This window comes from Podarcis vaucheri, assembly GCF_965113315.1.
Source record: "Podarcis vaucheri genome assembly, chromosome: 16".
NCBI lineage: Eukaryota > Metazoa > Chordata > Lepidosauria > Squamata > Lacertidae > Podarcis > Podarcis vaucheri.
The window spans coordinates 24,296,545-24,320,856 of NC_138754.1; the positions used below are offsets into that span (position 1 = coordinate 24,296,545).

A 24,312-nucleotide genomic window follows, 5' to 3' on the forward strand; every position below is an offset into this window, starting at 1 on the left:
GCCAAGCCAATATTTGGTGAACCTTGTTAACAGGGGGGGAAAGCTTATTTCTGGCTGTGTCTCCTAAGTTAGCTTCCCCTGCTCTGTGGTTGCAAGCAAGGATCTGTCAGGGATTCTAAAATCATTTTTATTGATTTTTTCTCCATATATATTTTTACCAAATCAGCCACATTAAAAAAATTTAATACAAATCTCTACCAGGGATTCTTTAGCTGTGATTCCTGCATTGTAGGGGTTTGGACTAGATGAAACTTAAGGTCCCTTGTAACTCTACAGTTCTCTGATATTACCCGGCTACCTAGAGAGCAAACTTTTGTTTCTCAAAGCTCACAAACGGTTAATGTCAGCTGTGCACATCCTTGTAGACTAGCAGAGTTTGCTAATTGATCTACAAGGCTGTCTCACCAGACTCTCCCTAGCCCAACCCCTCATTGCTCCATTCTGTTGTCTCATCTGCAACACAAGCTTATGCACCAATGCTACTGGGGAGATAACAAGCTGTCCTTCCACTAGGTATTTATCCCAATATATATAGTTGGACTGAGGGACGCAGGTGGCGCTGTGGGTTAAACCACAAAGCCTAGGGCTTGCCGATCAGAAGGTTGGCGGTTCGAATCCCCATGACGGGGTGAGCTCCCGTTGCTCGGTCCCAGCTCCTGCCAACCTAGCAGTTCAAAAGCACATCAAAGTGCAAGTAGATAAATAGGTACCACTCTGGCGGGAAGGTAAAACGGCGTTTTCGTGCACTGCTCTTGTTCGCCAGAAGAGGCTTAGTCATGCTGGCCACATGACCCAGAAGCTGTACGCCGGCTCCCTTGGCCAATAAAGCAAGATGAGCGCCGCAACCCGATTCGGCCACAACTGGACCTAATGGTCAGGGGTCCCTTTACAGTTGGACTGATGTACTTTCAGCTGAACATTGTGGAATGTCTGTTTTGTTTTTTGTTTTTTTTAAGTCAAGTTTCTAGCCCATAGGATTGCAAGGCTCAGCATCCAAGCCAATCAGGAGGCAGAGAAAAAAACCAGCAAGCAGGGTAACTCCAGGTCACTGTTTTGTGCAAACCGCAATGAACCCGTGTGGAAGGAAGCTATGATGGTCACAAGCCACAAGGGGGCACTGCGGGAATGCAGCAAACCCCCGCCTTCAGAAGTCGAAAGTTCCCAGGCTTGATTATGTAGCCGTTTTGAGGTTAATATCGTTTCATGCTCTCCGCTTCCCTGAACAACAGGAAGACTCAGAGTCAGCTGCTATGGGGTCAGTTTCCTGGGAAGGAAAACAGAAGGCTCACAGCATGACTTGCTGAAGAGCAAGGGATGGCCTTTGTAAACAATGGCAGCTCCTCCAAGGATTGTGCCAAGGCAGGTTCCCAATGTGGGAAAGAGCCAGAAATCTGGGCTTATCTTTATGCGCAAACACTTTCCCCAAGATGGCATAAAAAAGCAGTCTGCAGGATGAGGCTGCTGATCGATCCAGTCCGCCATCCTTTCCTCACAGTGGCCAAAGGCCCCAAAGAACCAAGCTAGACTGCCTCTGCACCTGGAAGTTCTGTACGAATATCAGAAGAGCCTTTCTGCCGGATCAGGCCCATGGCCTATTCAGCCTGTCACCCTCTCCTCACAATGGCCAATCAGAAGCCCAGAGCAGGATCTGGGCACAAAAGCACTCTGTCCCTCCTCCGTGGTTTCCAAGGACTGGTACAGTGGTACCTTGGTTCTCAAACGCCTTGGTTCTCAAACAGCAAAAACCCGGAAGTGTTCCGGTTTTCAAACGTTATTTGGAAGCCAAATGTTTGATGCGGTTGTTAGCTATTGTTTCCGGGGCACCTGCACCAATCAGAAGCCGCACCTTGGTTTTCGAACATTTCAGAAGTTAAACAGACTGCCGGAACTGATTAAGTTTGGTGCTTTTGTTCTTGCTATTTATTTTGTGCTTTTGTTATTTATTTATTTTGTTGTTTATTTTGTGCTTTTTCAGTTTTTGTTTTTGTGACTGTGTGGAACCCAGTTCAGCTATTGATTGATTGATTGATTGTGTGACTGCGGAAATGGATAAAAACCCCCATCCAAATAATGACTATCATCAGTGCAGGTAAGGAAAAAATGTTAATTTTTATCATCTACAATACCGTCTTATTTATTTTATAGTGCGGTACATTGATTATTGCTTTCATTTTATGGATCAATGGTCTCGCTAGATATTAAAATTCAAGTTAAATTGCTGTTTTAGGGGTTGTTTTTGAAAGTCTGGAACGGATTAATCCGTTTTGCATTACTTTCTATGGGAAGGTGCAGCTTGGTTTTGGAACGCTTTGGTTTTGGAACTTATTTCCGGAAGGATTAAGTTTGAGAACCAAGGTACCATTGTATTCAGAAGCATCACTCCCTTGGAAAGCCCTGCTGGGTGTTTCATGATGTACACACACAAACACACACACATTGAAAGCACGCAGCTTTCAAGAATCCTGGGAAGTATGGCTTGTTAAGCGCGCTGGGAACTGCAGCTCTGTGGGGGCAAACAACAGCTCCCACGGTTCTTTTCCTTGTCTTATCCGTTCCTGGCAACCTGCCGTGGGGGTTGGTTCCTCTGCCGCCTGACATCTAGAGATGCTGAGGATCTTTGTAATACCAACTCATGCCAATACACACACACAGGGCACCACTCTGTGGTCCTGTGCAGAGATGTTGTTAAAGCGTCCCAGATCAGACTTCTGTGCAGATTGCTTGGAAAAGGTCAGTACAAGTCACCCGAGTCCTCCATACTCACAGAAAGAGGCGCAGCGGCACGGATCGTGCTTGTCCAGGTAGTGTTCCAGGGTGTCCCAGCCCCCGCCGACCCGCACCATCACGTGGTTCCTCAGCACCTGTGTGGGCAACCCCAAAAAAACCCACATCAGGTGAGCAGGTTTTGCTGGTGGGATCAATAGGGTGCATCCTCACATGGAAAGGCAAGAGGGGAGATTGCTAGGTGGGGTGCAACAGGCGTAATTGCGTTTTACATCAGTGGGTCCCAATTAGATAATTACTAAGGACCACCTGTTTTTCAAAAGCATGGAACCCCCTACTTTTGAAAATTTTGATACCTCTGCAAAGCAATTTTTTGAACAAAATGTGCGGGAAGCCCCTAATAAGCAAAAGATTTTAGGTATACAATCGTACTTTGGTTGTCAAACGGAATCCGTTCCGGAAGTCCGTTCGACTTCCGAAAACGTTCAACCACCAAGGCACGGTTTCCGACTGGCTGCAGGAACCCCTAGGGGGGTGCTTGTCTTATAACAGGGCGGGTAACATTCTGCCCTTATACATCTGGATGAGCATCTAAGGGCTTTTGTCTTGCTCATTGTATTAAATTTTCCTCATTGTACTTTGACGCTTTTTCTTTGCATAAAGCTACCGATAGATGCAATCAATGATAATCTGATCTCACAGAGTCTAGAGCAGTGGTCCCCAAACTTTTTTGGGGGGAGGGGAGGCCCCCCCCTTTGGTTCCATAAACTCATCCCCGGTGCTCCCTACCCTACGAAAAGCATTATTCAGGATAGTGGTTTGTACATCCTACTAAGGAAGATAATAACACAATGAACTCCGAAACAGTAACAATTAATTGCACGTTTTATTCAAAATCCAATTAAAACTATGTGGTTTAATTAATTTAACAAATTCGGCGGGCTTGATCCAGGGCTTTTCAAAGTCTGATAGTCATTTACACCTCCAGCTCTCCGCAGCCCCGCATCTGCTGGTCCCTTGCCTCTTAGCACCCTGATAGGTAATCCCACAGCCCTCTAGGTGGTGGTACACCCCAGTTTGCAAACTACTGGTTTAGAACCCGGCAGAGAGATTATTCTTTGGGGGGGAGGGGGGAAAGCTAGGAGGGGAGGGAAAGAGATGTATTTGTAGAAGATCTTACTCGAACAAAGATCAGGGCGTTGGAGTCTCCCACTTTATATTTACCCTCTGAGACTTTGACCATGGGAAACTGGGATGGGCAGGTACAGTGGCCCAGGATCTCTCTTACCTAAGGGGGAAGGGGGAAGAGGGGATGGAGGAAAAAAGAAAAGTCATTGATTAGCAACCAACCCACCGCAAACAATCCAACACACTGCTTCCTTTGCAGCCCACAACAAAATAAAGTTGATTCAAGTCCCTGTGCGAAGCTTACCTTGCAGGAGTGCAGGGAGGGTCAAACGGGGGAAGTCTCCTTTTCCAGTTGCGATTCCTGCATTGCTGGGGGGTTGGATAAGGTGGCCCTTGGGGACCCTAATAAACCAGCCCCTAGCCAGCACATCTATGCCCTGAAGGAACCAGGGAGAATAACTCTCCCCCCCCCAAATGCTTGCAGACTGTCGATGAAAGTACACCTAGCCACAGACTGAAAGTTGGGGGATGTTTGGGCCTCCCGCCTTGGCAACCAGTTCAAAACAAGGAAGGGGCCCACCCTGTCTGTAGCCAGAGGAGGTGATGCAAGAGGTGATGCCCTGAGCCAAAAGCTGCTCCCAGATGCAGTGATTTATGCCCTCCCGGCTCAGGGAGACATATCGGAAACAGCAAGGCACATGCAGTAAATCCAGGCACAGCCTTCGGCAACCTGTGCCTTCCAGATATGTTGAACTGTGTGATAGGAATTCTGAGGTCTTAGATATATGTTCAATGTTCATAAGTGTACCAACCAAGCACGTACATAGATCAGCACAGGAAGACCGACCTGGAACCATTTTTGATTCCCAAACTGTCCTAAACTGACCAAATGTTTTCTCTGCAAGGTCATAGGAAAATGGAAAAGCCTCCCCATTGTCTTTTCATTCACAAATCCTGTCTTAAGGGTATGTCTGTATTTGAATAGGGTGTGAGCCTGTGACATGGCCCAGGAACTAAGTACCGTATTTTTCGCCCAATAGGACTCACTTTTCCCCCCTCCAAAAATGAAGGGGAAATGTGTGTGCGTCCTATGGGGCGAATGCAGGCTTCAGGAAGCTATCCGCAAGCCTTGGGAGCCCGCGGGAGTTCCCGCTGGGCTCCCCCGGCTTGCGGAGAGCTGCCTGCACCCCGAAGCCTGGGCGCGCTGAGCAGTTGCGCCCGGGCTTCGGGTAGTGCTGCGCAAGCCGCGGGAGCCCTCCCATGGCTTGCGGAGAGCAGCCTGTTCTGGGTGCTGGGGTCAGGGGAAGCTCTAGCTTCCCCCGCCCCAGCCCCGCGCCTGGGGGGGGGGAAATAATTTTTTTCCCTTTATTTCCCCCCAAAAAAACTAGGTGTGTCCCATGGGTCGGTGCACCCTATGGGGCAAAAAATACGGTATTTATCATTACAAAAGACTGGCCAGGCTCCCCAGGCAATCCAATCAAGTAACCTGCCAGACAGGAGATAAACAAGGACAGGAGAAAAACAACATTCAAATTTCTGTTGTAGACCGCCTTTTCTGTGATGTAGGTATGATGTATCTGGGGGGTGGTCTTAGGTTACACCCCTTCTGTGATGTATGTATGATGTTTCTGGGGGTGATCTACAGGGTGGCAAGTTCAAAAGTCCATATAAGGCCTTGCGCGCCATGGTTCCTGCGGGTGAGGGGAGAACCCTGTTGCAACAGATCAATAAAGATCAAGCTTACTAGCTGCTTTGCTTCTCAATATTCTCTGGTTGGCCTCTGTTATTTTCTCCTACCAATAGGGAACCTATGTATGGACTCTATATGGGCTCTTGGATACCCCATAAAAGAAAATGGCAATTTTTGTTTACAACGCTTTCAGAGTAGATCCATTGAAATCAACGGGTCTAACTTAGCCATGCCTATTAGTTGTGATGGGTCTACACTGAGCTAACGCTGAATGCAGTGCATATTTATTTCGGACAGTGTTAAGAGTGACCAGCTTCAAAGCTGCCACAATGACCATTCACAGTGTTTTATCCTAGTCTTATCTTCCAGGGATTATCCACCTTCAGCGATGAATAATCTGTTTTTCTGGTTTTCTGAGCCACTGTGATCCCTGGGAAAAGTGAGTTAATGATTCTGAAAAGAGGTGAATAAATGGCTTTTTAAAAGGCGGCGGACGGGGAAGAGTATGAGTTTTTATTTTCCCTCGATGGAACAAAATTTAATGCATGGAATTTTACAAGCCTGTATAGAATAGCTCTCTTGCTGAAAGGGGGTGGGGTGTGGGAGAGGAAAAGTGGATTTTTCCCGCACTAGGAAAAAACAGCAAAAATGACTGCAACTTTTCCACATTTGGTTGGGCTCCTGAAAGCAAGGACAGAGACCTCTGACACAACATCTGTTAGCAGTTTTATTTGAGAGCAGAGCCGTTTAAGCTGAAGAGCCACAGCTAGACAACAGAGCAACTGCTTTGCATGCAGAAGGTCCCAGGTTCAGTCCCCAGCAGGTAAGGCTGGGACAAGACCCCTCCTGAACCCCTAGGAAACTGTTGTAAACAAAAATTGCCCTTCTTCCCTTATGGGGTATGCAAGAGTCCATATAGAGTCCTTACATAGGTTCCCTATTGGCAGGAGAAAATAACAGAGGCCAACCAGAGAATATTGAGAAGCAAAGCAGCTAGTAAGCTTGATCTTTGTTGATCTGTTGCAACAGGGTTCAGTAGTTTGCATACATAAGTTCCTAGGTTCAATCCTTGGCAGGGCTGGGGGCGGGGGGAGAGAGAGAGAGAGACCCTGCCTGAAACCCTGGAGAGCTGCTGCCAGTCAGTGTTGACAACACTAAGCTAGATGGGCCACTGCAGTGACTCACATCATCAGGCAAATGGAAGGTGGGTAGTCCCACAGATAAAGATCTGACTCTCTGGGCCCAGAAGATTCCCTGCCTCTGGTTTTGCAGACAACATTGAGTTCGATAAGACTTATGGCATTTCTTGGTATGAGTCAGCTTCCTGCTCTCCTAGGTGTTAAAGGGAAATCTGCAGCTCGTTGGCAGAGCTTCTGCTCTGCTTGCAGAAGGTCCCAAGTTCAATCCCTGGCGTCTGCAGGTAGGGCTGGGAAGGAAACTCTGGAGCTGCCAGTCAAGTCTTCAACCCCGGGTGTCGTTGGACTTCGAATGCCACAATCCCTGTGCAATGGTGAAGCTCGCCAGGGATGATGGGAGTTGTAGTCCGACAACACCTGGGCAGTGTTCAAAATTCCCCAGGCTCGTTTTGCTACTGGCGCAGGTCCAATGGCGACTGCGTAGAGATTTCTGGGCGCCAAAGGTTGGCGACCCCAGTGGAAAAAGCTCTGCCTTACTCCATAATGAACACCTTTTCCATTTCCACAGTGCATGTTTCTCCTTCTTGCATTCTGGAACAAGCAATATAGTTGAGATCATGCCATCATAGAATTGTAGCGTTGGGAGGGACCCCTTGAGGGGCATCTAGGACAAGTTAGGCGCTAAATGGCAGCTTAAACCTAGGTTATGGGCACCACAACGGAATGTCTAGGCGCGATTTCTTTCAAAAGCAAGAATACAAAGCTGAAAATGAAAGAACTGCAGCTAAAATACTATGTTCATTTTGTTACGGAAGGGGGGGGGCATGTCTTCTTCACTACAATATATTTGCTCAATTTCTCTAGGACTCCATCACCCCTCCCCTGTCCTCCATAATCTCTCAAGTAATCCTGTCAAAATCACTCTGCCAAACCTTTCCTCGGGCAATGCCAGGTGACAGACTATGCGTACATGGACCATTGTCTTCTCAGGATGTGCTTATCTGCGCATATCTCCAGCTCTGCATATCCCCCCTCCCTCCTCCATATGTTAATCCAGTGTAACCCAACCTCTCCTTAATGTATTCATGATGTAATCTGTGTAACCCAACCTTTCCTTAATGTATTCGTGATGTAACTGGGAGGTATTTTGCACTGTATTCTGGGACATGGAGGGAGTTTCAAAAGTTCATGTCACCCCCTTTCTCGCTGTTCAATCTCGCCTTGAACCTGTTGCGCAATAAACTTGGACCTTCTGCAGTTTGCTCCTGTGTCCGGCTGAGCTCATTTTCTTCCGCAGGGACCCACGGACTTAGTCCGATGAGCTGGGTGGCAGAGTAACCCCGCACCCAGATTTTAGCCGTAACAGTTGGCTGCCCAACGTGGGGCTTGCGGTTCTCCCGAGCTGCTGACTGGGGGCCCCGAAATCTTCAGCCGGCTCCAGGCCATTTTGCCTGGGAAGATCCTTTTGGACCCCCAGCCATCTTCTGGGCGGTAATCGAAAGCCCTAGGAGTTCAGCCGGGGAGCAAAAGAGGGATCCAGCCGGCTTATTCATCGATCCCGGGATCATCATAGAAGACGCGTGAGTATAAGGAAAAAGGAAAATCCAGTGCACTGGTGGGAAGGGGGTGGAAGTCTCCTGGCAACTGAATTCTCTGCCCTCCTCTCTATCGCTCCTTCTTGCCTTTCTCTTGGTCCGGTTAGTGAGAGAGACCGGGGACCGCTGCTCAACCCGAAAGGGGGGTTCTGAGCTCTATCCCTTTTCCTTAAAATCTCCAGCCAGCCGCACCAATTGGGAGCCCGAAAGTAAGACGGAGAGACCCGAATTGAAAGATAGCCGACTCTCTGCAACGGGCATCCCAGTTGAAAGCAAGGGGTTGGAGCTCTCTTTCCGATCTTCCCGAGCATCCTTTCTAGGGGGCAGGAAGTGGTCTTGCTTTCTATCCCAATCCCAGCCGCACCGGTCGAGCTACATACCACGTGTACTGTAAGCTCGCTTCCGAAAGCAAGGGGGATTTTCGACCCGAAATTCTATCCAGGGACCACCCGATCTGGCACTGCATGGCGCGGGCGTCCAGTAGGGCCCCTTTTCCTGAGATGTGACGATAGGTAGGAGGTTGCCAGGAGGGATAGCCCATGAGGAATTGGGCAGGACCGGCAGAGTGGAAAGAGACCCCAGGTTACAGGAAATAAGGAAATAAGGAAATAGGAAATGGAACGCAAGGAACCGGATAGCTAGAGCTCTCTAAAACCCACTAAGGAAGTTGCCAGGCAACTAGAAGCCCCTTCTCCTCTCTACTATACGTCCCTGTACTAAGCATACCAAACCCCTAGACATACCAATCCTAATCAACCCCTCTTTTTCCCCTTCTCTATCCCAGACACCCCCCCAAAAAAGAAAAAAGCAAAAAAGCAACAACAGCAACGCATGCATCTATAAAGGGGTACCCAGTCAACCAAGCGTTGTGAGCCCTACCAGTCTGATTACCTGGTGGTGTGTTTGAAGAGGCAAGGAGGCTCATAAAACCATGTGGGACCTTCCTACTAATTTCACTTAATGAAGCCAAAGGTAGTGGCCCATCTCCTTGCAATAACCAACTAAAGGATGAGAATATATATGTTTACATGTTGTCTGTTATGTGTGTTGTCTGTTAATACATATATGAGAAGATGTATGTTTACATGTTGTCTGTTATGTGTGTTGTCTGTTCCTTCTGTCTCTGGCAGACTGCCTTTCTTAAGTGTGCATAGTTTAAACTGCAAGCTTGCTTCAAAATTTAAATCTAAGGAAGCCATGCTGGATCTTAGCAGTCCTAAATAAGACAAAAATTGAGAATGAAGTGTGCAAATGTTTACCCCACCTCTTGCTTTGCCCCAACTTTTGAGATTGTGAGTCTACAGTCTTATTTTGGAAGGTGCTGATAACCTAATGTTTCTGCTGCAAAAGCCTAGTTGAGCCAACTGCTCTCTCAAGCTAAAATGCAGTGTATGTACTTCATTAAGCATATGCCTATAAAAGTATGGTGTTCATTCAAAGAAAAATATTTGAATCCAGTTTTAACTTTGATTTGGTTGGACAGAAGAGTTATTGTAAGGCTCCTGATATCAGTCTCTATAAGACTTCATGGCCTCTTTTGTTAGAAAATGCCCCCCCTCCCCCTTGTTTCACTCTGCCTCTTTCAGTTGTTTTCCCCCTTCTTACTTCTGTGCCAGGTAGATTTACTCCCGAGTAAGCTTCCTTTAAAGGAAACTGCAAAGAGGGGAGGGGGGCAACACTCGTGTATTCCCTTTAAAAAAAAAAATCAAATCTAGGGCTGCTTTAACTGTGCTTTATAAGAGATCCTCTCCCTATCTTACGAAAACTGTTCACTTCAATCTTCCTTAAATATCATTTCAAACTCACTCAAACTATCTCAAGATCTGCAAAAAGGGTTCTGTGTAAAGTTATGTACTTTTATTTTCCTCTTCCTTAGTACATGATAGGAGCATAGATGTTTCCTTTCCCAGCTGTAAATCTGTACTTAAATGTGTATGCCTCTTTGGTAGTACAAATCTTGCTGCAAAATCTTGCTGTGAACCCTATATTTTGGAGGGTTGGACTAGATGACCCCAGGGTCCCCTTTCAACTCTCCCGATTTGTGGCTGTGTGGAAGGACATGTGTCTGCAAGCATTGGAGGGTACTTCTTAAATTCTGGTGACGTGATGGAGTTGAAATTCAACCTAGCTATGCTCTTTAGTTTTAAAAGGTGAGAGGTGAAGCCCAACTGGTAATATCAAGCATTTAAGTGATTACAGTGTTCATCATTTTGTCTATTATTTTTTAAAAAAAAATCAAACTTAAAAGTCCATTAAAAGTTTAAGCACATAAAAATTCATATAATCAAGTAGAATTAGCCTTGACCATCCATCCTGTAAATAAAGGGCAGTAAAATTTGACTGCAGATGGTAAGGCTGAGAATGTTTAAAAAAAAAAAAAATCATATGAATTCTAACTCTCTGGCCATTTTACTCATAAATAAGAGAGCGGTTGATTGTTCCGCGAATGACCAGATAAAATGACCAATAATGATAGTCCTTTCCTGTACATAAAGGAAGCACTCCTATTGCTTGAGCTGAAATTGCTAGCTTTGGTGAATACTTAAATTGCTGAGTTTCTCTTTTTTGTTGTTTTAAAATCTAACCCTAATTTTAAAATCTACTCCTTACCTTTCCCTTCCTTATTCTAATTGAGCCAAAGGATGCAACATTTTCAATGGTATAAAAGGTTTGCTGAGACATGAACTCTGCACATGCACAGAGGCTAGATCAGCTTTAAAAAAAAAAAAGAGAGAGCGAGAGAAAGGAGGGGGGAGAGAGAAGGTTTGGAGAGCGTGAAACCTATACAAATTTCCTTATGTAAAACTTGGAACCATTGAGCGAAATCATCCTTAATGTGTTTTGCTCCAGGGCTACTTAAGACAATAGAGTTAAGTACTGGACATGCCAAATTCTTTTCACAGGTAAATATCAAAGCACTCCCACTGTGAGTTCCTCTCTTGAGTAGTTTTCCCCCCCCATGGGATTTAAATTTTATAACAGTTTTCTTGTGTGTGTGTGTATGTGTATATGCCTATGCATTTTAGGAACAGCATTTCCTGACAGACCTCTCACATGAAATAATTTTCCCTTTTAACAGAGTGTCCTTTCTGAGGGGATGCAAACAGTGATTTAAATACTCTATAAAAAGTAATTGCATTTGTTTTCCTTTTGTCTTACTTCCCTTAAAGCCAAACAGTCACTTTCTTTCTGTTCAGCAAAACAAGTCTGAATCCCTGCTATATTAGTTGATTTCCTTCTATCTCTTTGTGGCTTTGACATTATTTTTTAGGTTACAAATAATCTGTTTTCCTTTATTAAGTTCGTTTTATCAGTTCTTCCATTATATATATGAAATTAATCGAAGCACAACCAAACATTGTTTGTGGAATGGTATTTGTTTACCTTTTGCCTGAGCATTTCTTAATTCTGTCATTTTGGCTAGTGCAAGGTACTTGCACAACTTTAAATTGCCATTCATTTTCTTGGTATTAACTCATTTCCCAGTATTCCACTATTAACATTACAGCTGATGTCACATCAAGAAACACTTTTATTTTCATTTGGGATGTTAGAATGCCAAAACAGATTACTTCAGGTTACTTATTAATTGTGTGTCTTAGCATTTATTTATTTTTGGTTCCTCATAGCTCATTTTGTGTGTTTGTGTTTTACTTTGGGGACATGTTCATCACATGTTGAAAGTCAGTTTCATGAAGTTCTTTTATCAGATAGCACATGGTGAATTTTAAGTTTTTCCCCATTGTTTTCCCATCTTTTCAGTCTAGTGGTTTTGATAATATATTTAATAATAATTCTTTTCTAAATCTGATGTCCTTGTGTCAAGTTTGTTTTTATCTGACTGGTAATCTAATTTTTTGCTTTCTTTTGTATTTTTTTAACCTTTGTATTTTTTCAGTTCTCTTTCTATACATGTGGAGTAATTTTTATTTTATAATATGAAAAGAACAACAACAACAAAAACTAAGTGAAGGAAAGCAAACAAACTTAGCAGATAATAACAGTAATTATATGGAAATGTGATAATAAATAATACTAAATAGTAAATTTTATTTCTATCCTGCCCTCCCCAGCCGAAGCTGGGCTCAGGGCGGCTAACAACAATCAAAATAGTCCAATAATGATAATGAATAAAATGTTTAATCCACTAACATTGTTATTATTTGCAGCTTCCCATGGAAACTGGAGGACATCCTTTTTGCCTTTTGCCCCTTCCTTGTCTAACTGTTTTTAAGTCACCCCAAAACCCTGCCCCTTACAGGATATCACTTCTACAGATGTGCAATGATGAAAAGCAGCAACAACCCCTCAACAACCCCTCAACTCAGTTCTTCGCTATCACGAGACCTGCAACACCAGAGTTTTCAAAGTGGCCACAGCTATCTCTTTAAAATGATATAGACTGACGGGGGGGGGGGCTGACAAAGGGGGGAGGAGTTGAATTGCAAGTACATTTTTTCACTTGAACCTCAAGCCTCTGCTCCAAGATTCAAAAGATACATACGTAAAAGATCACAATGGTGTCAAGATATGCAACAGATATTTAATTATTTTGTTTTGTATTATGTGTTATTATGTAAGAATGTTGAAATGTGTCTGACAGTGTGATTTCCACAAAGGGGGGCAATTTATTGTGTGTAACTGTTTTTATGTTTAATGTCTTATTCCTTACACACCAGTGGAGAATTCTCATGCATTTTATACTTTCTAATAGCTCACACTATTGTGTAGTCCAATGTTTAGATAACCACAATTCGTTGTCCCACCTGGCACTATGCCAACCTTCCCTACCCATTTTAAAAATGTGCTAAAACTTGCTTTACCAAGGAGAAGCTTCTAAGAAACATGAAGGTGGATATGCTTTGGTTTAGCAGGAATGATTCCTTATAGACTTAAATTGACTTATTTGGACAACTGCCCTTGTTAAGAATGGTTTTCTTTTAACAGATTGGTTTGAAGAGTTGAGAACCATGGGGCAAGATAAATTCAAATTGGACTCAGTTTGAATTGGGCACGTGTATCCAGGCTGCAATTAGCCTTTTGGTCTTTTAAGTGCAAGTGAGCAACCCCCATGCGTGCAAAACCACAGCCTATAATAAAATCCCATAGCTAAAGGCCAAGGCGAAGACATCTCCCTCAGAGATGCCCAAACCTGTGCCAGCTATGGTGAATGCCAGGCGACATGGTTAAATGAAAGCCCTGAGGGGATTCAACAGACAGGATGTGTTGCTGTAGCACTATGTCAGTGTGAGACCACAGAAGAGCTACCTTGACACCTGAGAACACAAAATGGCGGGGGGGAAGCAAACTGCACTTTGCAGTCATTAGTGGACCTTCCTGCCTAAATGTAAAGCATAGATCACTATTGAGAAAATATTTCTTCCAAGGTGCTAGAATACCACAAGTAACTGAGCAACAAAATATTAATTTACGTGATATCCTATGTCTAGCTATGTGTACTGTTACACCATTATATTTCTGTGCAAATATCCTTAAAGCAGCATGATATGCAAGTCCCTTTCAGGTTTGCATAAACCCACACATCTGGTACGGTAGATACCAAGTTATTATTTAGCGCATATATATAACACGCGTGTACATTGTATTCGTCCGTGTTGCTCCCTCTTTTGCTGCCCTGCTCAACCCACCTCCTTTCCATTAGAGCGTATTCCCACTCACAGGGAAAACCTACATTCACCGAGATTTAGGGTGCGGAGAAAAGATTTGCAAGTTCTTACAGAACTTTAATGCAAATCTATCTCCGAATGGGGGACTGTTACGGAAGGGGGGGGGCATGTCTTCTTCACTACAATATATTTGCTCAATTTCTCTAGGACTCCATCACCCCTCCCCTGTCCTCCATAATCTCTCAAGTAATCCTGTCAAAATCACTCTGCCAAACCTTTCCTCGGGCAATGCCAGGTGACAGACTATGCGTACATGGACCATTGTCTTCTCAGGATGTGCTTATCTGCGCATATCTCCAGCTCTGCATATCCCCCCTCCCTCCTCCATATGTTAATCCAGTGTAACCCAACCTCTCCTTAATGTATTCATGATGTAATCTGTGTAACCCAACCTTTCCTTAATGTATTCGTGATGTAACTGGGAGGTATTTTGCACTGTATTCTGGGACATGGAGGGAGTTTCAAAAGTTCATGTCACCCCCTTTCTCGCTGTTCAATCTCGCCTTGAACCTGTTGCGCAATAAACTTGGACCTTCTGCAGTTTGCTCCTGTGTCCGGCTGAGCTCATTTTCTTCCGCAGGGACCCACGGACTTAGTCCGATGAGCTGGGTGGCAGAGTAACCCCGCACCCAGATTTTAGCCGTAACAATTTTCACATGGTCTAGTCCAGGGGTCAGCAACCTAAGGCCTACGTAACCTCCCCATAACCTCACTTCTTGCAGTGACAGAACAGCCAGAAGGCCCTCAGAGCTGGACCTCAGGGTCTGGGCTGAGCGATGGGGTGGAGACGCTCCTTCAGGTATACTGGGCCGCGGCTGTTTAGGGCTTTATAGGTCAGCACCAACACTTTGAATTGTGCTTGGAAACATACTGGGAGCCAATGTAGAAGACTACTCCTTTTTGACTTTGGGGAGGGCCAGGAAGTTGGCAGACAGCCAGTTGAAAATCTTGGCCCACCCCTTGCTTAAAAGATCTGGAGGGCACTAGGTTGAAAAAGGCTGGTTTAGCCTGCCTCTCGCTTTTCTAAGAGAAGCCAGGAAAGAGATGCAAGGAGCTGAGATGAAGCAGCTGGCTGGGGAAGAAACTAACCTCTTGTGCAGAGAGAAGAGGTTTGGTCCAGCCAAAGCAACTACAAAAAGCATCAGCAGCACAACGCAGGGAATGAAGCCAACGGGGAGGCGAGGGCAGAAAATGGACAAGCTGTAATAGCTCCAGGGAGTCCATTTCCAAAAGCTGCCCTTGATGGATTAGCCGAGTCTTCCTGGCCGCTCGTTCTCCAGCAGAAGTGCCTCGCCGCAATTCTCAGGGAAGAGGGGGCCAGGGTGGAACTGCCGCCCATCATATGCTATCTTTCTACAAGCAGAGAGGTGGCGCTGGGTTTAGAACTGCTCCCACCACAAGGTAGATTTCTACATGCAGGGAGGCGGTGTCAGGCTTTTCACAATTCCGACACGGGGCCTCCCCATTCCAGGAGTTCTGAAGTGGGACAGTCCCAATGAGGCTTGCTTGCCTGTTTTATTCAAAAGCCCTTCAGATGCCACCTTGCAGAGCAAAACTCTCCCACAGCAGCTTGTAAAATGTAAATACACTGGTACCTCGGGTTAAGTACCGTATTTTTCGCTCTATAACACGCACCCGACCATAACACGCACGTAGTTTTTAGAGGAGGAAAATCCGTAGGCATGCCACCCGTAGGCATTCCCTCCATAACACGCACAGACATTTCCCCTTACTTTTTAGGAGGAAAAAAGTGAGTGTTATGGTGCAAAAAATACGGTACTTAATTCATTCCGGAGGTCCGTTCTTAACCTGAAACTGTTCTTAACCTGAAGCACCACTTTAGCTAATGGGGCCTCCTGCTGCTGCTGCGCCGCTGCTGCATGATTTCTGTTCTCATCCTGAAGCAAAGTTCTTAACCCAAGGTACTATTTTTGGGTTAGCGGAGTCTGTAACCTGAAGCGTATGTAACCTGAAGCGTATGTAACCCGAGGTACCACTGTATATAGCAGGATAACTTTGCTTGGGTTCGACACAAGTACCAAGGGCCTCTGGACCCATTCCTCACCTCACACGCACATGCACACAGCACTGACAGACACTCTGGAGTGTTTTGAGCTGTGAGTGCCCTTTGAATGCAGATCAAGCTGTGCTCCAGTCTATGGTGACCGCCTGCCATATTGGGTTATCCAAAATGCAACGCCTGACCTGACATCAGCTTCCTATCCGTCTCTTTTTAAAATCAAGTTTCTAGTCTTAAGCTTGCCCTGGGCAATGCCTGCCAAAATCTCAGAAGCCAGGGGGGGGGGGGGACGGACACCTCCCTTCTCCCTCTAATGACCGAAACCAGAATCCATTGAGCCAAATGGTAAACGCCGTAGAATAACTTGTGCAAATGAGAACATTTATTCATTTCCTTTTATTAACTTTGTGTAAATGTGTTTAATGTGCATAAATCCATAAATCATGCAGAGGGAGAGCAGAATGTCCCTGGATTTGCAAGGCTGCGTGGCCTGAATGAATATTTCTCTTTTTTAAAGTTTGTGCTCACACAGGTCTCATATCCCTCTTTCGACGCCTGCTGCAAATGTTTTATTTTGAGAGATGGGTAACTCGCCCAAAGCCACGTCGCAGGTTTTGTGGCGGAGGCAAGGATTCCAACCCAGGATCCCACATCCAAAAAAGTCTGCCGCACTATGCCAGCTTTGAGCTGCAGCACTTCTAGTTGGGACACCATTTCCCATCCACCCCCCCTGCCAAGCCAGAGAGTCACCCCCCCCAAAAAATAATAATTTCTGAATGTGCATGTCGCTCCATGTCGCTTCCAAGCAGATGAGGACACATTAATTCCTCCTGCAGCCGATCCGTTATGAAATGTTTTTGGGAGACCAGCAGATGCTGAGAATTGGAGCACGGGTGGGGTGGGGGGGGTGTTACTATTTATATAGCCCCATTGACAGAAACATCTTCAGCAGCGCAGGAGAAATTAACGTCCAAAATCCCTCGTCACGCTTCGGGGTCTAATCTGCCAAACGGGCTGGAGATGAGGCAGCAAGCCGGCCGCAAATTATTTTGCAACCGGCTCAAGAGATCTTTTGCACATGTGGCACAGGAGGCCAGCCTTCCAGAACACATGTGGACAGCCATCGCCACAGCAACCAGATCTCAACAGCTGTTGGCACCGTGCCAGCCCAAAGCTGGAGACACTCGTGGGGGTCGGGGATGGAAGAGAAGTGAAACTGGTATTTTTAGTTAGCTGCAAACGGGCGCTTCTGGTCTCGACCTCTCTCCCATCTGGAGTGGAAGCGAGGAAGAGCTGGGAACACTTAAGATGGAGAGTAGATCGTTCGCCCCCACCACCCAGGGCGACTTCTGCACCCCAATCCCTCCCAGCCGCAAATGTTTCCAGATTTGCCGGGAAAACAGGGAGGTTGGAAGAGGCAAGGCAAGACTCTACATTCTGCTGTGCAGAGCCAGGAAGTTGCCAGCGGCAACTCTTGGGTTTAAGATGCAGGTGTGGATGAATTAGGCCTGGCCACCCAGGAATCCCCACCCCAGAGACATCTAGGCATAGCTGTCAACTTACAGATTTGAAAATAAGGGACCAGCAGCCTCGAAAATAAGGGATCAGCAGCCAAAATAAGGGATCAACAATTACTTTGATGAAATACATATTTTGTTGCATGCAAATGGCTTTAGATAACTATTAGGTCCATAAATTACCATACAGCATATATTCAACACAAAAAAACAGCAACAATTTGTTGTTGACAAAGGACAGCTGGACATAGAAAGGGCCCCATTACCTTCAGTGGCTTATTTAAGGGACATCATCAATAAGGGACAGCAGCGGGACATGGCGCTGGGATAAGGGACTGTCCCGCCAAATAAGGGACGCTTGACAGCTATGCATCTAGGTAGGGAGCAAGCAGTCTTGCCTTTCCACTGGGTCTCAGAAGACTCTGAAAGTCCTGCTTGCACCCATCATACATCTGGGATCAGCACAGGAGCCTGCCTTGCAAACTATTCCTTTTCATTTTGCGGAGCTTGCCCAAATGCCATTTCCAGTGCTCCCTCTCTCTTAACAAACGAGTCATTTGTGCACATTTAATAAATGCATGGAAAACTGAATAAATAAAATGTTCTCGTTTGCACCACTCATTCTGCAACGTTTCCCCTTTTGCTTATATGATTCCGGTTTCGGTCATCCGAGGGAGAAGGGAGGAAGGAATAGGGATTTTATTCCGCCCACCTCCCTGGCTTCTGAGATATTAAGTGCGCTGAACAAACAAACAAAAACAAAGCAACAGCAGTGTGTAGAGATGGGTAAGAATCAATATGGGTTACCTGGATGCAAAATGTTAATGCAAAATGTTAAGAAAACAGAGGAGGCTCAGCCCTGATCAGATTCCTCTGCCTGTCGCCTGACACACCCTGCAAATAGATTAGCATCTTTGTACGCCTGTCTAGTCATGCCCTGGTGTAATGTAATCAGCTGCCCATAAAACACAGCCGTCCAGCCGCCCACCCATGACTTCCCTGTTCTGCTTTCCTCGGGCAGATGCCAAGAGGTGACTATATTTGGGAAACCTCAAGAGATCTGGGACAAAGATTAGCTCATCGCACATTACGCAGCAGCCATTCAAGAACCCAGGGTTTTCTCTCTCTCTCTGTCTAACAACATAATTAAACATACACACACCCAATGCAGAAATCCAAGTAATCCAGATATGGGAGAGTTCACCAGCCTTACTGCCGATTCAGCCACCTTCAGAGACCCAGCGAGGTTCAAACCTCTTCTTCCCTATGTCAATACTGTCATTTATATATACAGTGGTACCTCAGGTTAAGAACTTAATTTGTTCTGGAGGTCTGTTCTTAACCTGAAACTGTTCTTAACCTGGAGCACCACTTTAGCTAATGGGGCGTCCCGCTGCCACTGTGCCGCCACTGCACGATTTCTGTTCTCATCCTGAAGCAAAGTTCTTAACCCGAGGTAATATTTCTGGGTTAGCGGAGTCTGTAACCTAAAGCGTATGTAACCTGAAGCGTATGTAACCCGAGGTACCACTGTATAGCATTGTGGGTTCTAGCCAGTGTAGTGAATCATTTGTAGCTCAATCGCATGAGACTCTTCATCTCAGGGTTCTGGGTTCGAGGATCGCCTTGAGCAAAAATATTCCTGCATTGCAGAGGGCTGGATTCAATGACCCTCATGGTCCCTTCCAACTCTATGATGCTATGATTTGGGGTTTTCTCTGTGACAGCCCCAAAAGTGAGGAACTCCCTCCCCACAGAACATCTTCATTGTAGGGGTTTTTTAGCCATATACCTCTTGATCCAGGCTTTCTGACAATTAATGTATTTTTGTTTTGCTTTGTGCCTTTTTGTACTGTTTAGCAAGCTTTATACTGTTCTGTTCCCTTTGGAACTGTTTTACTCATCTTTCTTGGAAGTACAATTGTGGGGATCATTCTGTGTGCAACCCTAAGGATTAACAGAGTTAGCTTGAAGGTCAGCCAGCCAAGAGGGGGCCAAGTGGAAGCGTTGCTTAGCAACCAGGCAGGGCAGCACGATGCCCACTGAGGTGGTGCATGCTCTGATTGGCTATACAGTTGTGAGGGAGTTTCCCCTCTGTATGCTTGCTTGAAAGACCTCCTTCTGTGTGCAGGGCCTGAGAGAAAAGACAAAACTTCTCATCAAATTATAAGGTGCTTTGTTCAGTTTTCTTCAGGAAAGTGTGTATAAGGGTTTCTTTCTACTTTGGACTCCACCTGTATCATCACTGAAGCGGCTTTGCTAACAGTTGTATCCCTGTAATGGCTTTGTCTCCTTTTTATAACTGTATATTCTACTGCCATAACCCACCTTAGGACCTTATGGGCGAGTAAGAAACCTCCTAAATAAATGGCCTAAACTGCTATATATGCAGCTGCAGTATATACCTCTACATATCAGATGTCTGGGTGGGAAGGAAGATTGCTTGCAGCCACCTGACTCCTAGTCTCTATAGGAAATGGGAAGAAGGCGGAATAGATGGGCCTCTGTTTACACTAATAATACAATTATTCTGCTCTTAGAAACCAACAGCAATTACAGAGGAAATAGTGGAACAGAGTAAAAACCACAGCGGAGATCACAGGAGGCGGGTGGTTTGAGCATGCGGCGTTTGTTCTGACTGGGAGAGCAGAAATGGGACGAGATGATGTTGAAACAAAACTATGATAATGGAACCAGTTCATTCATTTCCCCCCACCCACCCAACTGTATCTATTTCTAGCTGTAGTTAGAGTAACAATGAAGGCACATACGTTGCATTCATGTTTGTTTATGTGCGGGCCAAGTTACCCTTGCAGCGAGTTTATTTTCATCTGCGAAAAGCTGGAGAGTCCAAGATTGTTGGCATTTTATTTCCACTGAGGCTTCTTGACTCGGGGCTGGTGGCTTCAAAAGAGAAAGGAAAGCAGGAGAGAGTCTGTTCTCAACTGCCTCCTCCTCCTCAACTCGGACAATGTCCATAAAAGCCGAGGGCTGGGCATGGAGCCTGGACATTACGAAGCAGAAAAAAATGCTCCCTGGGCCCTCCGAGGAGAGATGGGGGGCTGGGTACGTCAACCAACCTACTAACATACAAGCACCCATCTCTCCCTGGGCAGAAAATGGAGGGAGGGAGAGAGCCAAAATCTGGACCTGTGCTTTTCTTAAGTGCATAAGAAGCAGTGTTAGAAACTCAGATCTACAGTCATATCTCGGGTTACGCACCAGCCGAAACACAGAAGTACCGGAACGGGTTACTTCCGGGTTTCGGCAGTTGCGCATGCGCAGAAGCGATAAATTGCACTTTGAACATGCGCAGAAGCATCAAATCGCAACCCACGCATGCACAGACACCTCGCTGTGGGTTGCGAACACTGCTGGTTGCGAATGTGCATCCCGCACGGATCACGTTCGCAACCCGAGCGTCCAAATGGCTCAAACAAGTTTTCAGTTGCCAAAAAGGAATGTCTGGTTGCCATTTTGGGGTACAACAGCTCTCAAGTCTTATTTTTCAAATGATGGACCGACTGTGATGGATTCTCAGTTAAACATCTGGCTAGTTCAGATGAAAGCCTTGAGCCTTGCTTAAGAAGAAGTTTCATAAAGTTCAACAAAAAAAAGCAGAAGACCCAGTGGATCAGTTCATTCTCTAGTCAGTTCATGCATAAGGCTTAGGATGGCGAAACAAGGCTAATATTCCGGAAATCCTTGTCTTAGACTCTGTGAAAGGATTCTGTGGAACTGTAACAACCCTTCATGTGGATTACTAGACTCTATGAACAGACAGGTGGAATAGACATTTATACATGCGTGGACCTTATGCAAGAACTTCCGCTGAAATCTACAATTTGATACAATGAAGTATACCTTATTTACTTAAAAGTACAGCCGGTTACGTCTTGTGTGTTTATTGAGTGTGTTTCACGTAACCATAGGTCTGTTGTTGTTTTGCTAATGTTATACCCAAGTCAGACCTAGCTCAGTATTGCGTACACTGACTGGCAGCAGCTCTCCAGGACTTAGAACCATAGAGTTGGAAGGGTCATCTCGTCCAACCCCCTGCAATGCAGGAATCTTTTGCCCCACGTGGGGCTCGAACCCACAAACCCGAGATTGAAGAGTCTCATGCTCTATCGAATGAGCTATCCCATGGTTCAAATTGTGTTTTCATGGCTGTATCCCACTTTGGCACCTTAGGGTGAAGGGTGGGCAAGAAGTAAATAAATATGTACTGTGCGAGAACAGGATGCTGGACTAGACGGGCCGCTGGCCTGATCCAACAGAGCTCTCCTTTTTGTCTGCCCCAAATCTTCCAACATTCAGCTTCATCTGATAGCCCCGAGTTGTAGGATTATGAGAGAGGCAAGAAGGAAAAACCCTCTCCCTGTCCTATAACAGGGAACCCAGTTTACGTCTCCAAGCCCAGAATTTGCACTCGTTTCTTTCGGGACCGTCTTGGCCCAGTGAGTCAATAGCCCTTTGTACGGGGCTGTGTCATCTCCGAGACCACGCAGCCCACGGAAGGGATGCCCGGCCTGTAAAAAGCCAGCCGTTTGCCCTCCTACTGCAAAACCCAGTGCCAAATCTGCCCTGGCACCCAACAGTAGCGTCATTGAAGAGGCAGCAGCTGCGGCAACCGGCTCTGCCCGCCCCCTGCCTGCCCCCCCCCAACCAGGCACGCTAGGAAGAGGTCTCCCTCCCTGTCATCAGGGGACTTAACAAGGAATCGGGCCAGGAAGGAGTTTTAAATTAAAAAGGGCTTTGAGATTATAGAGTCAGGAGAGGTCAGTCTCTCAGCTCCCCCCCCCCTTCCTGAAAGGCTCTTATCACAGGGAGTAATCCAGATGCCGATTCAGGATCTCCAGATAATGAAAAGGGGGTAAAAACAACCACCACAACCACAAATTGGGCCTCTCTTGGGGTCAGCTGCTCGCTGCCTCCCTTACTTATCTCTACTAGCTGGTAGGTAAAGTCAGGCAATGCAACAGAAAGCAGCAAACCTGCTCTGGGTAGCAGCTTTCCCTTGAATAGGGAGATTTGAATAGCCCTCTACAGAGCTGTGGCTCAGAGGTAGAGCATTTGCCTTGCATGTCGAAGGTCCCAGGTTCAATTCCCCAATCGGCATCTCCAGGTAAGAGCTGGGAGAGAACCAGGCTGGGTAGCTACTGGGGAGCTCAATTGGTAAATCATGAGACTCTTACTCTCAGGGTTGTGGGTTTGAGCCCCACGTGGGGCAAAATATTTTTCAGTGTTGCAGGAGGTTGGACGAGACTACCCTCGTGGTCCCATCCAACTATGATACTGTTGTAAATAAAAATATGCCCTTTTCCCTTATGGGGTATCCAAGAGCCCAGGAGAGCTGCTGCCAGTCAGTGTCCGCAATACTGAGCTTATTATGTTCCTAGATGCTACTGGGCTCTGACTGCCATCCTCCTTAGTCAGTGGCCAGGCTGGCTTCTGCTGATATGAGTTGGGAATCCAGTAATGCGGGTGGGGAGGTCACAGTTGTTTAAGTGGCTGGGGGCTCTGAAAGTCAGTCGAAATCAATAAACTAATTTATTTATTGCTGTGTTTTGTTGCACAAAGGTAAGAGTCTCTCTGGCCATGTGCAAAGTGCTGGCTCATTTCCCACAGGACTCTCGTCCACTGTAAGAACAGCACGCTGGATTAGAAGGGCCACCGACGCAGCAGATTTTCTAATGTTCTTGCATATCCTTTACTTTAGCTTCCGCATTCCAAGGCCACAGAGTGGATTGCAATACAAATCCATCCTTGTCTTCTTTCAGCAAAGCCCGTCTAGAACAGACAAATCTGCGTTGGTGACTCCTGACTCACATCAGTTCAGCCCACAGCCTCCACACCATAGCTGGAGGCAGCTCATAAAAGCCGACAGCTTGCAGGTGTGAATGCCCAGCACATGAGCTGTAAGCTATTTTTGAAACTTCAAAGGCAAGCAGAGTGTTGGCCATAGTTTTGTAGGGGCAGATTTGCCACCTTTAGGGTTGCCATACACCTGGAATTTCCTTAACATAGCTGGAATTCAGCAGCTGGTAACAGTGTCTGGGCAGAAATCGCTGAGATGTCTGGGAAAATTTGGAGAATCTCCCTAAAAATAGCTCAACAACTTTGGCCAAAAAAAGCTCAACAGATTTTTGTGTCCAGATTTTCACTTTTTGAAATATGGCAACCCTAGACCTTGATCCGGGACGCGGGTGGCGCTGTGGGTTAAACCACAGAGCCTAGGACTTGCCGATCAGAAGGTCGGCGGTTCGAATCCCCACGATGGGGTGAGCTCCCATTGCTTGGTTCCTGCTCCTGCCAACCTAGCAGTTTGAAAGCACACCAGTGCAAGTAGATAAATAGGTACCGCTTCGGCGGGAAGGTAAACGCCGTTTCCGTGCACTGCTCTGGTTCGCCAGAAGCAGCTTAGTCCTGCTGGCCACATGACCCGGAAGCCGTACACCGGCTCCCTCGTCCAATAAAGTGAGATGAGCGCCGCAACCCGAGAGTAAGCCACAACTGGACCTAATGGTCAGGGGTCCCTTTACTTAGACCTTGAGCCACAAAGGTGCTTTATTTTACAGGGGTCTTGTAAAGGAGCAGAAAAGTGGGGGGAGTGCAGGCCAGGGCGTCAAATGTAGCCCTCCAGACCTCTGTATCTGGCCCTAGGGACTCTCTCCAGACACCACCAGTCCTGCTTTGCACCCTCCTTGAGTGTGTTTGCATGGGCAGAATGTGTCCTTCGAACTCTGAGAACACCTCTTGCTTGCTTGGATGCAGGAGGCGGGGCAGGCAAGTAAATTAGCATCTTTTGCTCC

The 24,312-nt window shown here is 46.1% G+C and overlaps 1 protein-coding gene across 1 annotated transcript in view; it reads right to left on the minus strand.

The window, feature by feature from the left end:
- Nucleotides 1-24,312, minus strand: part of GAS2L1 (growth arrest specific 2 like 1) — a 55,372-nt gene that overhangs the window by 8,206 nt on the left and 22,854 nt on the right. Inside the window, exons 3-4 of the mRNA XM_082203090.1 lie at nt 3,905-4,012; nt 2,765-2,861 (exon numbers count right to left, since the gene is read on the minus strand). Coding sequence (XP_082059216.1) covers nt 2,765-2,861; nt 3,905-4,012 — 205 coding nt within the window. The remainder of the gene's footprint in view (nt 1-2,764; nt 2,862-3,904; nt 4,013-24,312) is intronic.